Here is a 14,544-nt window from a genome sequence, read left to right on the forward strand (position 1 = left end):
CTTTCTGTCCCTCCATTGAAAATGTATGTACGGTATATTGTCCTTGTCCAGAAAGGTAATAAAGACATCATCAAAGTAGTCCATGTGAAATCAGTGGGTTAGTTAGAATGTTTTGAAGCATCGGAAATACATTTTGGTCCCAAAATAACAAAAACTACGACTTTATTAAACATTGTTTTCTCTTCCGGTTCTGCGTTCACGAGTCCGCCGTGACGATGTTTTACGCAAGACGCTGCTGATGTGTTCTCTGGTTACTGGTTACCAGAGAACACGTCAGCAGCATCACTGCGGACAGAACCAGTAATCAATACAATGTTTAATAAAGTCATTGTTTTTTTGACTTTACCCTTTAAGCATAATTTTAAGTTCTTGACAAACTATGCTTATCAAGTTAAAACTAACAGCCATCTTTCCATTTCATTTTGTTTTTCTACATTCAAATTGCAGTTCTGCATCCTTTTTGCTACTTCAATTCAAATACAAGTCATTTGATTTTAAAAAGCAATCTCAATTATATTTTGAATGTCGCACAACCCTGACTGAAATCATAATGGCATTGTTAGTCATGAACCATATCGTTGTTACTCTAAATTTTATAGCCTGGGTAATTTCCTCTTCCTTTTATGCTGGTAACCATACACCCCTGGTATTATGTGCACAGCTATGCTGTTACATCAAGGCCAATTGTATGATACACTGTGCGGCTCTCCATTTTCCTGAATTAATCAACAGTGTTCTGGTATCATCTGTGATTTGTATCAATAAACCATTCACCCATAACTTTTCCATTGTTTCTTTGTAAAGGTGACCTCAGGCAGCTAATATTGTGGTAAGTGTCACGAGAATCAGAAACATTTCAAACTAATTTCTAAGTGTATAAAGAAGATTATCATAAATTAACAGGGTTGTTTGTCCTCTTTGTACAGGGGAATTAGACATAACTTAACATGGAACGCTCAAGCGATGGGTTTCAGGTCAGATGGTTTACCCAGAATGCCGTCTCTCATGACCTGCCCCTCGCCAGAAGAGGAAACAAGGACTTTGAAAAGGCCTAAACTTCACAAATCCCAGCTAAAAGTCCATGAGAAGAGTGATTCAAACCCCTCACTCTCAGCAGAGATTCTAGAAGCTGCCTGTAATGCCTCTATCCCTGGTCTCACTGGGGTCTCAAATTTTACCGTCTTCCTCTACTGCAATCTTTTTGATGGAGTGGGGGGCTCAGAGGACTCTGAAGTCAACCATTATGGGGTAGACCTGCACGCGACTTGCTCCGATGCTGCTTGGTACCTCTCGGCAGCTGAGGAAGATTTTCTTTGGGCTCACGTTTGCAGCGAATTCTTCACTCACGAATTTAACAAAACAGTGTGTGCCAACTCTACATTCTGGCTGCAACATGCACATCAGGTAAATTGAGCTACATTTAGTTTGTTTCATCGTTTACTCACCATCACGTCGTTTCAAACCCATAAGACTGGCTAATCTTCAAAACACAAATTAAAGGAGCAGTTCACTTTTTAAAAAATATTGCTGATAATTTACTCACCCCCATGTCATCCAAGATGTCCATGTCTTTCTTTCTTCAGTCGAAAAGAAATTAAAGTTTTTGATGAAAACATTCCAGCATTTTCCTCCATATTATGGACTTCAGTGGGAACCAAATGATTCCAGGTCCAAAAGACAGTTTCAGTGCAAACTGTGCAAAATGTTGAAAGGGCTTTAAACGATGAACGAAATGAACAAATCTTTTTCCGAGTCAATTCGTTCATTTCGTTCGTTGAATGAACCAAATGACTCGGAAAAAGATTTGTTCATTTTGATGAACAAGTTCGAACAGGAGAGTCACGAACGTGCATCACAGAACACAGAGCAAGGCGACCATTTGAGCTTATAAAACTTTGTCATTCATTTATTAAATGAGCGATCGTTTTGCTTGATAAGACCCTTATTCATCATCTGGAATCATTTAAAGCCCTTTGAACAGTTTGCAGTTTGAACTGAAAGTGTCTTTTGGACCTTGAAACATTTGGTTCCCACTGAAGTGCATTATATGGAGAATTAATTTATTTTCGATTGAAGAAAGAATGACATGGACATCTTGGATGACATTGGGGTGAATAAATTATCTGCAAAAGTTTTTTTCAAAAGTGAACTACTCCTTTAATATATTCTAAATAAAACTATAGACCATTTCACAAGGTGTAAACAACACTGGTCCAGAAGCACTTCCTGTTTCAGTTTTTTAACACTACATAAAAGCTGGGATAAAATACAACCAACAGAACATTTAAAACTGAATCAAAAAGTTAAACAAACGTCTTTAAGATGTTTCTTTACATGTGAAATAAAGAAAACAGTTACAAACTGAAACAGGAAGTGCTTCTGGACCAGTGTTGTTTACATCTTGTGAAATGGTCTATAGTCAGGTTTCTGTCCCTCCATTGAAAGCACACGTAAAATTTAGAAGATCCAAAAAGGTTTTATGGTCATTTAACCGTTTAATACAAGTTTTGTGACGACCCCTTTATATGATGAACAGATTTAATTTAGTCTTTAATTTACATGTAAACAGTGTTCAACACAAATACATGGCTCTTCACATATAATAAACATGGAAGCTCAAACGGACTGCGTGAGGACCAATGAAGTTTGTTCAAGCTGTGTTGGTGGCGCGCTCATTGTATGCGTGTTTATATGCGATTAAACACCTAAATTAAACTGTCTGAATTGCCTTTCTGTGAAATTTTCTCAGGTAGAATCTACACGGGATTACCATTACCTCAACCAGTCAAGTATTGATGACCTCTGTCTTCAGCTCTCCAATGATGTTTCTGGGGGATCTCCTCCAGACGCCACTGAGGATTGCTTATCATTGCTAAGTAGCAAAACTCTAACTGCCCAGGATTTTAGAAGATGCTTTCTGCCCAATAACACAGCCCTTATTGCCTCTTTGTGCGGAAATGAGTCATCTCAAATGCCACAAGATGGGAGCTGGGCGGCGGAGTACTGCTCCAAAGTCCCTAATCACTCCTATGGTGTCCACGTAGACAACTGTGACTACTCAAACTGGAAGGCAGAGCAATTTATGAACTTCACCGCCCTTGAACTTTGCAGCAGTAAAGCTGGTTTGAAGGACTCCATTTGCAAAAACACCACACTGTACCTCACGTTAGTTCTAAAGCTGCCTTCGCTCTTAGACTACTGTTTGAACTCTGAAGAAACACAGGGCGCCAAATGTGTCCTCCAGAGGCTGTTTGACATGCTGCCAGCGCCATATGACTTTGACACTTCTCAACTTTGTGTGAACCCATTTCCCGTTCTACAAGAAGCCATTCATAAGCTCACTCTATGCGAAGGAGTTATGGATGAACGCACGGGTTGGTTGGCTACAGTAAGCTACGTGCTTCGAGTGTTAGACTTTGTTGTAGGGCTCTCAGGGGGTTTGGAGGAGGGAGAACAGGAGGTGCGTCAGGGTCTGGGTCAGGCCATTCTTCTGTCCAGCCTCCAGGACAATGCTTCCTTCTGGGCCACTCTACGGCCAGACGCATCCTTAAGTGTCCTTCACACTGTTGCCGTCTACCTGAAGAAAGAGCAAAACTCTACCTTAAAAGAAGACCTTTTAAGCTGTTTCAGTGTATGTCTTGCATTGAAAAGTTGCATAATTTTCCATTCTAGTGCCAGTAGTTTTTTATTATATTACCATACTGCTTGATGCATTCAGTTTCAAAGTATTTTCTCCCCAGCAGCCTGTCCTGTGGGATCTTATTCAGAGGGGAGGCAACTCTACTGCTTTACGATTTTTAATGCAGGTATAACTCATTATCTGTAAAAAATAATCCTTTAAAAAAAAACGGTAAACTACTGGCAGCTGTGGTTGCCAGCATCATACTGTAAAAATACGGTGTGTTACTGTTTTTGAAATGATCAGTTAATTCATCATTTCAAAATCTTATTCAAATCTTAATCTATCAGTGTAAAAAATAATCCTGTAAAAAAACGGCAAACTACAGGCAGCTGTGGTTTCCAGCATCATATCGTAACTATATGGTGTGTTACTGTCTTTGAAATGATCAGCTAAATAGTGTATTGTCAGCTATACAGTATAAAACTTAAATTTAACAGCTATATGCTCTAACACAAAAACAGTAACACACCATATAGTTACGGTATGATACTGGAAACCACAGCTGCCTGTAGTTTACCGTTTTTTTACAGGATTATTTTTATAGTGTAGTCAGGTCAACCAAAGGGTTTTCAAACTAAAGTCCTAAATGTAATAATCCCTATTTTTAAAATATGAAGATAGCTATAATATGTTCATGCAAAGACGTATTATTACTTTGTATTGACTCAATACTTTCATATTTGATTTTATGAACTAAAAGAAATGGTTAAAATATAATTTAATTTCAATATAGTTATTTTACATTTTTCTGCATAACCAAGTTTGAAAACCCTTGAGTTAAACCCAATTCAGACCCAACATATATAGTTCTTTTTCATTTTCCATACTGTTGTTTCTTGAAAACTAGTTTGTAAGAAGGTAATAAATTAAACCCTATTTTGTCAGTACACATTTGTCAATACCTAATGCTGACATTTATATACTCCAAGGAGTACCTACAGATGCCTAGAGAGAGTATTCGCAGTGTAGTTCTGTCGGCAGAAAAAGATGCTGTGAAAAGATTCCTTTCCCAAGTTCATCAGAGTTGGGATCAACTTCATGTGGAAACTATACAGGTGAACAAAAACATTTTACATGATTGAGCTCATTTTAGACGTTATTCCAAAAGAGTGAGATCTAGACGATACTGAAAAGCTGATAATTTTCATGTTATTACTGAAGTCATATGTTCAATTAAACTTAAAATGATTTATGAAGTGAATTAAAATTCTGGCTGATACTTATAGTTAGTTTTTTGCCTAAAAAAATAAAACAGGAAAAAACAAAATCGTTTTTTTTTGCATTGCAACACTATAATGAACAGCATGACTTAACTATATAATACCAATTTATCATGCATCCCTACTTAGAAGTACAGTATATGTACATTCAACTGATGTCATTCACAGGTCTCTCCAAAAGAACAAGAGGCCATGGAAACCATGACAGCTGCTTTCATTCACAAGTTTCCACGTGTCACACCAGAGCTTTTCATCGACCTTTCCCAATTTATACCATACATGTCTGTCTCTGACATTATGACCTTCCCTGCCTCTCTCATGGTCAATGAAAGTGTGTAAGTGGATCATATAGAAATGATATCCTCATAATTCAGTTCCCCACATGTTAATGATTTCAACTCTCGTTCAATCGCTCCAGACTGATGGCTATTAGGGATCACAGCTCTGAGATGAAGTCTCCACAAAAACAAGCCTTCGTAAAGCGCCTGCTGCAGTCCAGCGAAGCTGGAGATGTCCCAACATGGCCTCCATACTTCCTCAGCTCCATTCTACCCTTACTTCCACATCTCCCAGTCAGTCACTTCCAGCAGCTCACATCTCAACAAGTAAGTAACGACCCCTTCAGGGAATCCTACCTTTTTTCCCCCTTCTACTTTTCACATCTGAATGTTTGACAGCTCACGCCTTTAATGGAGATGCTGGGGAACAGCAGTTTGGATGCCACAAGGGGGCACCATGTACTTCGTTCTGTCTTTGGCAGGGGGAAGAACCTGACGAGTGACAACATAATGAGGTACAAATTCAAGTTCAATATCATTTGACATTTATAAATAACTAGAATAACAAAACACCATGTTTCTCTCAACAGATTAGGAGTTCTTGTATGTTACCTTGACTCTGAGGACTTACAGCAGCTATTGTCTTCATCAAATCTCTCACCCATCCTGTGGCAGCAGCTGGCTCAGTGTGTGTCAGAGGGACACGTCAGTGGAAGTGGAAGAGTGAGACTTTATTTTCTAGATGTAATGCATTGTATAATAATGTTTGAAGTGTAAATCATGTAGATTTCTTTTATCTGCAGCTGTCACACTGGCTTGGAATGGCCCTTAAATCTTTAAATGCCAGCATCTTATCAGCTTCGGCAATGGCCTCGTTACATGGTTTGCTGCCACAAATGGGCGCGACATTTTTGGACCCGCTGTCCTCAAGCGAGCTGTTGGATCTGGTAACTCAGCCAGGCATGCCTACTTTTCCACCTGCACAGGTAAGCATATTTAAATGCAGGGTTGTGCACCATTCAGAACTGAATTGAGAAGGCATTTAAATTCCAATTCAATTCCTGAATTTGAACAGCCATAATTGTAGAATTATACTAATTTTTAACTCGACAAGCAAAGTTTGTGAAGATGCATTGAATGTTGCCTTAAAGCCTGAAATTTTAAAATTGATAGATATATAGATAGAACGACAAATAGATAGCACAACTAAATGATGTATGGATGGATGGATAGCGTTCTATTCCTGTTCAAATTCCAATTAATGAATGGACTCTTCAAATTTTCAGGGTTCTCAGAAGAGGAAGATGTCATTTTTGAGTAAACAGTTATAGTGGTGAATGGAAACTACAACAAATATCAATTTTGCAATCCCATTTCATCCAATTGCAAAATTAAAAAAATCTATAATAGCATTTCTATGACTTTCCAAAAGTAGAAAAATAAATACAGAGAGCTTAAATATTAATATAACTTTGCTAATTAGTAACTGTCCAAACTCATCATTACATTCTGTGAAAAGGGTCCATTGGGCAGATGCCAATTTCTCAATTCTGAATTTTGCACAACCCTGATAGATACTGGAAGTGCATTACATCATTTCAACTATATTAGAACCATTTTTCATTTCTTTTAATGCAGGCATTCCAGATACTGAACAAAATAGCAGAAGAAACAAAAGTAAGCTGTATACCAGACTAATTATGATACTCCTTTTAAGTGAGTCTTGTGTTCACAGTCTCAATCCTGTTTAGTTCAGTGCCAACACACTGTGCAGATTGAAACCATTGTTCCTGGGTCTGGGGCCTTTTTTCTTGAGAAAGTTGGTTGTACCCGAGTCTACACCTGATTGTCGGTGTTGGAGTTCACTGCTGTCTGACCTGCAACCTGCTCATCAAGCGATGGTCCATTTTGCACTCCAACAGGTTTGTATTTTAGACAAAACAATCTCCAATTTACCATTTGTGCGTATTCATTAGATTTGGTTTGGTCGGTTGGTGCATATAAACATTCTGTTTGTTTGAAGGCTCTGGAACGCACATCTGCACATATAACACAGCAACTGCAATGTCTTCTTCCATTCGTCTCCTTGAAGAAATTAATGTCAGATCTAAATGGAGAGACAGTTCTTCAACACATACGTCAGTATAAGCATATGCCCTGGTCTCATCAACAGGTACGTATTATTTCGCCTCTTAAACGAGTAGTTCACTTTTAAAAAAAGAAAAGAAATTAAGGTTTTTGAATGAAACATTCCAGGATTTTCTCCATATAATGGACTTCATTGGGAACCAAAAGGTTCAAGGTCCGAAAGACAGTTTCAGTGCAGCTTTAAAGGGCTTTAAATGACACCAGACGATGAATAAGGGTCTTATCTAGACCTATTATCATGACTCGAAAAAAGATTTGTTCATTTTGATGAGGAGTGTCACAAACGCGCATCACAGAACAGAGCAAGGTGAGCATTTGTGCTAATAAAACTTAAACTTTGTTATTTATTTTTTAAATTACCAATCATTTCGCAAGAGAAGACCCTTTTTCATCGTCTGGTGTCATTTAAAGCCCTTTGAAGCTGCACTGAAACTCTCATTTGGACCTTGAACCGTTTGGTTCCCATTGAAGTGCATTATATGGAGAAAATCCTGGAATGTTTCATTCAAAAACCTTATTTTTTTTTCGACCGAAGAAAGAAAGACATGGACATCTCGGATTACATTTAAAAAAAAAAAAAGTTTTTTTTAAAAGTGAACTACTCTGTTAATTGCATGAAAGCATTTTAAAGAAATTATGGAAGCACTTGGTGTTCAGTTCTAGCACACTATACATTACATTCAGTGCCCTCTACTGCGCTCGCCAGACAAAGCTGATCTCAAGTTCTTTGGTGGATTATTTGTCATGCTTTAAAGGAGCCTTTCAGTAAATTAATAATCGGAGCCCCTCTACTGTCATCAAGCGAATTGATTTTAATGCGGTACAATAGCCTCCACCAGGCTATATAAATTAATAATCACCCACATTAAAGAGACTTTGTCTCAGCCAAAAGTGTATCAGATACTACCTTGAGGGCGATCCAGTTTCTCAGACTCACTTGTTGTATTTGACACAACAGGCTCAAATGCTGTTCAAAATGATTCAGCGGACCGTAAACATCACAAGAGAGACACTACTGTGAGTGATATCAAGCATTACCACACTTTATGATTGTTGAATGGTCAGGTATTTGCTTTGGAAATTTGCATCATAGTATTGAACTAAACATCTCTAGCACAAATATTATGAATTGTCTTTGTATTGTTTAGAAATCTAATAACATTCGTACAAACATGTTTATTTCCCACTGAAGAGATTTAGGTCGTATTGCAGGTGGCATGAGCTGTGACTGGCTGAAGCTATGGGTGAATGAGTCAGGCTTCTCCGAATTGTTGCAGTTCCTCACTAAATTGCCAGGAGGACTTCGATCTGGTTTGGTAAGAATATAAGAAACAATCTTTTTTTAATTTACACATTACTATTCAAAAGCATCATAAAACTGCTTTGGAACAATCTGTATTGTAAAAAGCGCTATATAAATGAAGGTGACTTGACTTAAAGCCTTTGCTGTCCTAATGTAAAATGCTCAGTTTATAATATATGTATATAGTAATATAACTGTATAATCAAATGATTTAACATCGCTTATGGTACTTTAAGTAATGTGCCTCACTTATGTTTTTCATTATGACTCAACTGACTAGGAAAGGGAACATTAGCATCTGTATTAGACATGCAAATGGAGAGAAAATAAACAATTTATGTTATGTTTCAACAGAGGAAATGCATTGTGGGGGAGCTACGGAAACAGCCTGATATTGATCTAAATGATTTGGACCCTTCATTTGCTGCAAGATTACCGTAAGTTCAGCAGTTGACTACCCGGCATCTCATTTGTTCGTTCTTTTACTTGCAGGGCCTTATTGATGTATTTTTGTCTCACAGGTCGACCATGATGGAGCACCTGTCTAACTCCTCATTCTTAAGTGTTCTAGACTATGTTCAACAACACTTTATTGAGTTTCTGCAACTACCACGACACAAGCAAACGGCCTTAGCAGAGAAAGCTATCGATGTTCTCGTAAGAGTGAAATCATTGCAGTAGTTTCATAGTGACACAGATCAATGTAATCTCATCCAGTAACTGTTTTAGGTGGAAAAAAAGGCACAGAATGTTTGTTTTCATTTTCAAATAATTGAAATCCAATTTTACTGTTGCAAAATGCAGAAACGCATTTCCAGAAATCTGGAATATGGATGTGGTTTGGATGGTTTTTTGACTACCATTCAAAAATTTGGAGTTTTTTGTAACATTTTTGAAAGAAGTCTCTTATGAAAAAAAAAGAAAAGATAATTGTACTTTTTATCTCACAATTCTGATTTAAACTTGCAGTTCTTAAACATATTAAATGTTTTCTGAGCATCAAATCAGATGTTTAGCCATTACTGAGATAAATTACATCGTAAAATTATAATAAAATAGAAAACACCTATTTTAAATTGTAAGATTTTATAACTTGAAATTGCAAGTTTATATCTTACAATTCTGAAAAAAGAAGTCAGAATTGTGAGATATAAACTTGCAAGGGCAAGAAAAAAGTCATAATTGTAAGATATAAACTCGCAATTGTGAGTTATAAAGTTTTACAATTTAAAATAGCTGTTTTCTACTTTATTATATTTTACGATGTAATTTATTTCTGTAATGGCAAAACAGCCAGTTCTCAGTGTCACATGATCAATCAGAAATCATTTTAATATGCAGATTTGATGCGTCTTATTATCAACGTAACATTGTCACAAATTATAAATGTCTTTATTGTCACTTTTAATAAATGTAACGCACAATATTGCATAAATGCTTTATCCAGTAAGAAAATATTACAGAGCCTAAAGAATTGAACAATAGTGTAAATAAGCAGATTGTGCAGACTTATATAATATAAATTGTAATCAAAATTCCTTTTGTCTCCCGTTAACAGGGCATCTCTGAAGATGGTCTCACTGGGTCCTTCATGGACATGCTCGGCCCTCTTCTGGCGTTCCTGGACAGTGATGTGTTATCTCATATAGACAGAGAGGCCCTGAAACTACAACTGGGCGAGCTAAAACAATATTGCATTCCCTCTGACACCTTCAGACAAATATCAGCTTTACTTACAGAGAGGAGCATGCTGGGGTGAGACAAAGTTGTTCCATTTCCATTTAGCTGACAACCTCTTTGTTCTGACCTTCAACTGCATCTTTATTGGGAATTTGACAAAGTCCCTGTTGTTTGCAACAGAGAACCAAAAACATGGACAGTTGGGGATGTTGAGCATGTGGGAAGACTTCTGTTCACTCTTTCACCTCAACAGATAAAATCCCTACCACTGGTAAAGGGAAACACACACCTATCCATTCGACCAAAGCTCAATATGGTGCAGGATTTCATCACATTGAACATCTACATTTTCCCTTCAAGGCTGATTTAGGTAGAGACACAGTAGAACAGGTTCTGATGAGCCAGTGGGTTTGGAAAAACAGTGAAGTGGGAAAGGCTTGTTTGGACCTGAAAGGACTACGAGAAAAGATGAACGGTCTCATCCGCAGGATCATTAAAGGTCGATGGTGGATGAGAAGGGGTGAGTTGAGTACAGGATCCATCTGATGTTATTTATGACCTCTTCGGATAGGTAAATCATATATTGTTGCTTACTAGGGCCCATCCCAAGCTGTGCAGACATTAAAGGGACATTTCCCTCGGCCTGGAGGTCCTATCAGCTGAATCGAATGAAGAGGAGGGAGCTGAAGACCTGTGTTGAGTTCATTGGTCAGGATGACACACTTGACGCAGAACAACGTGAAGCACTTTGGATGGAACTCAGACCAGTTAAGCCGCTTGTGCTTGTCCAAATGCTGTTGTTCAATGATTATTCAATGTTTTCTTTTCACACAACAACTATTATCTTAGGTGTATAAACCAGTGAAGCAGCTTAAACCAGAGCAGGTGTTGGAACTGGGTTGCATAGTGACCGAGATGGGGGAAAGAGAGCTACAGGCTGTCAACATGTCCAGTCTGGCGGTGGTGGCCCATCTTGGAGACCTCAATGAGTGGAGCACAAAGAAAGTATGTTTTTACAGTAGTTCGGATTAGCCTGATATCATGAACATGGAAGATACACCACTTCTATTTATTTATTTATTTATTTTCAACAGATGAGAGCAGTTGTCCTTGGCATAATGAAGCGACTTAAACGGAAGCCTGAAGAACTTGATGTGGTGGAGCTTGTTTCTCTTGGACATCTGCTTTGTGGCTTCAGTGTCTCTGAAATTTCCCATCTAGATCCTTTCAACCTAAGGTCAGTGGACAAATCCATGTACACAATCCAAAATGTAATATGATTCACTTTAAAATCTTTGGAAGCATTGTGTTGTGTTTGTGCCCATTAGTGTGGCCGCTTTGTTTCTGAGGGAGATTGTACTGCCATGTTCCGAGCAACAGACCGGGGCGTTGACGTCACGCCTATCCAATCCTCTGGGCTTCGGTCCAGTCAGCGGCTGGGGCTCTGAGGTCTTCACTGAGATTGGGACTTTGGCAGGTACTGACTGTGGATTCAATTACAATCGGTTCAATGGACAGTATATACATGACAAAATGGGCAGGCTGATAAAACGAATAAGACAAATTGATTCTCTGTCCTCAGCTGGTCTGGAAGATATGGTATTGTCTGCACTTATAAAAGAGCAAGTCGAAGGACTGACGCCAACAGCAATAAGCTTATTACCTCCAAGAAAACTGGCTGTGAGTGATGGATATTTATTCTTTCATTTTTTTTCTTTTTCATTTGACATCCTTTTACACTTCAATAGTTAATTAATCATGCTACAACTTTATGTATGTTTTCTCTCATATTTGTCAATAGTTTAGCATTGTTTGAAGCATAGATCTAACAGAAGTCACTTTCAAACCAAGTAGATTTTTCTTGGTCAACGCAACAAATACACACAGCAAACTTAAACCCAATTCGCAATTCCTAATCGCATGGATTCTTATTGAAATGACCCGCAAAATTCACAGAAAAACAGTAAACATGGCTGCACCTTTAGACAGTTTGTACATTAAAACAGTGTCCTTGCTACAGCCATATACATTCAGATAAACATGCCAGGCCATGGTTTCACAAACTCTTTTCGCACCATTGGTGAGTTCTCGTCTTTTATGAGAAACAAGGCTGAACGAGTACTGTCTCTGCAGATCAAAACACAGGCGAAGAAAAGGCAGAAATTAGCGATCTCATATGTAAGCAGATGTATATGAAAAATAATGTGATCGTCAACAGTAAACAGCATAAATTATGGAATGAAATGTCCACCCAGGGAGTGATTAGGACTGTGCAAGCTTTAGGACTGTTGATGGACTCGATCTATTTCATCTGTGTTTTGATAATCGTAATTAATCTGATCCAGACATAGTCTTTCTCAGCTTTTTGCTGAAAATGTTGTTGTTTTGATGAAACTTACTTACCCACATTCAAAGTGGTTATATAAAAGAATGTATAAAGCTTGAATAAAAGAGTTTTTTTTTAAAGCAGAGGATGTTTTTTCTTTTGATATATTGACATTCACATAACAATATATTGCAAAATGCTGGTACCTGAAAAAAAACGAACAAAAAAAAAAATACAAAAAAAAAAAAAAAACTGGAAAGAGCTAAGATGCCATGTCTGGATTAAAATAGCCCCACAGGTCTGGAAACTCATGCATTCTGTTGTTTTTGAATGCAATGGGCTCTATGCACGGCGGTATTTCCAGTGAAGGTGTAAGGATGCTCGATAACTTCCGCCGATCATAGAGTCCAATGTAATACAGAGAATTTATATTGAATTTTATACTCCATGGTTATACTAAAGAAACGTTAGTCACAAAAACAGATAAAACAGACACCCCTCGTTGTGTTTATGCTTCTTTTTAAAATTATATTAAATAAACACAACTATATATAAAATTACATCTAAACGTATGTACATTTCGTTTCAAAGATGGGAGCCGAGGACAGTAAATTTTGAAGACTCTGCCATAATCCCGTTTTCCTCGGTTTTCCTCCGCTTTAATCTACACAACCGGAAATGGACGAGCATCCTTACGTCAAATGCGGAACTTATGCGTGCATATAGCCCATTACGTCTTGTGAAAATACCCCCTAAGGCCCTATTTATACATGGTAGCTATTAATATGTGTTTTGGCTGTTCGGATCACAAGTAGACGAGGGAGACACATTTCCGTTTGTACAACTGGTGTTTTAATCTGTCTCGACTGTCCACTTTCAACCTCTTCTGTCCTGATTTCAAGAGGAGGGTATATGGGTGGGTAAATCTATGGGCTTTTCTCAGATCTTTTGATGGACAAAATAAGCTTGTGTAATTTACATATGAATACACAACCAGAGACAACGGAAAAACTTGCCAAGAGCAGCAGCCTTTGTTTCGGCTCTGATAGCACAAGACCACAGTGAACGCTGTGAGTGCGTGTTCGAAATCAGGAACGATGAGAGGACATTGTGTTTGGTACCTTTTTTCGTCTTCAAACCAAACTTGGATCTTCAGCCAACAAAGTTTAAATCCCGTGCTTCCCATAATATTTACTCATTATGTCCATAGGCGGACTTTTGTGTCTGTTCCTGTTCGATCCCATTCGAACACATGAGCAACTACACTACAAAAGCAATCCGATCGAATGCGTTTTCGACTACCTTTGGAAGTCTGACGTCAGCGTTTTGTCAATTCGCCAGGTAACTTTGACAACATGAATGAACAGGCACATATCGTTGCAACTATATTGTTATTTTTATTGAACAATTAGGCCTACCCGCAGCACCAACTATACACAAGTCTAGTTCAAATTCGCCAAATGAACGTCCTCGTCGTGCAAACATTTTATCGTTGTCGGCAGGAAAGGAGAAGAAGATTGCAAGTTGACTTCTTATTATGTCATCAGACCATACTTCAATTAAAAACCTCGTCTCCTCATCTCCCCATGTGATACACGGCTCATTTCTCCTGCCACATTCTGTTTTTTCGGCTTTTTGGGAACCACCAGAACTTCTTGTAAAAGGTCTGAAAGTCCGAACCATACATACAGTAAATGCTTTCACACTAGAGACGAACCAAACCTTTTTTTCAGTTTGATCCGGACCGAGACTACCTCTCTTTGTCGGACCAAATTTCATCTGTTTGGTCTGGACTGTGGTCACACCTATAATTTTAAATTCGGACCAAACTAAAAAGTCAGAAAGTCCAGACCAAACAAGGTAGGTGTGAAAGGGCCCTTAAATACCAGGTGTAAACCGAGCCAAAG

General features: G+C 38.1%; 1 protein-coding gene across 3 annotated transcripts in view; it reads left to right on the forward strand.

Moving 5' to 3' along the window:
• Positions 1-14,544, forward strand: part of LOC120470084 (stereocilin) — a 37,930-nt gene that overhangs the window by 20,321 nt on the left and 3,065 nt on the right. For 2 of the 3 annotated variants that reach the window (XM_089129820.1, XM_089129826.1), the window contains exons 6-30: positions 805-829; positions 927-1,404; positions 2,750-3,631; positions 3,741-3,806; positions 4,612-4,737; positions 5,071-5,237; positions 5,321-5,507; positions 5,580-5,695; positions 5,771-5,903; positions 5,984-6,166; positions 6,819-6,857; positions 6,932-7,102; positions 7,204-7,353; positions 8,287-8,345; positions 8,521-8,644; positions 8,986-9,068; positions 9,153-9,288; positions 10,190-10,386; positions 10,492-10,582; positions 10,672-10,831; positions 10,909-11,078; positions 11,161-11,316; positions 11,406-11,548; positions 11,640-11,788; positions 11,894-11,991. In XM_089129820.1, the coding sequence (XP_088985946.1) occupies positions 805-829; positions 927-1,404; positions 2,750-3,631; positions 3,741-3,806; positions 4,612-4,737; positions 5,071-5,237; positions 5,321-5,507; positions 5,580-5,695; positions 5,771-5,903; positions 5,984-6,166; positions 6,819-6,857; positions 6,932-7,102; positions 7,204-7,353; positions 8,287-8,345; positions 8,521-8,644; positions 8,986-9,068; positions 9,153-9,288; positions 10,190-10,386; positions 10,492-10,582; positions 10,672-10,831; positions 10,909-11,078; positions 11,161-11,316; positions 11,406-11,548; positions 11,640-11,788; positions 11,894-11,991 (4,289 nt within the window). The remainder of the gene's footprint in view (positions 1-804; positions 830-926; positions 1,405-2,749; positions 3,632-3,740; positions 3,807-4,611; positions 4,738-5,070; positions 5,238-5,320; positions 5,508-5,579; positions 5,696-5,770; positions 5,904-5,983; positions 6,167-6,818; positions 6,858-6,931; positions 7,103-7,203; positions 7,354-8,286; positions 8,346-8,520; positions 8,645-8,985; positions 9,069-9,152; positions 9,289-10,189; positions 10,387-10,491; positions 10,583-10,671; positions 10,832-10,908; positions 11,079-11,160; positions 11,317-11,405; positions 11,549-11,639; positions 11,789-11,893; positions 11,992-14,544) is intronic. The other variant, XM_089129835.1, reaches the window with a different exon arrangement.

The sequence above is a fragment of the Pimephales promelas genome, chromosome 1 (assembly GCF_988280905.1).
Source record: "Pimephales promelas chromosome 1, fPimPro1.hap1.1, whole genome shotgun sequence".
In the NCBI taxonomy this organism is placed as follows: Eukaryota; Metazoa; Chordata; class Actinopteri; order Cypriniformes; family Leuciscidae; genus Pimephales; species Pimephales promelas.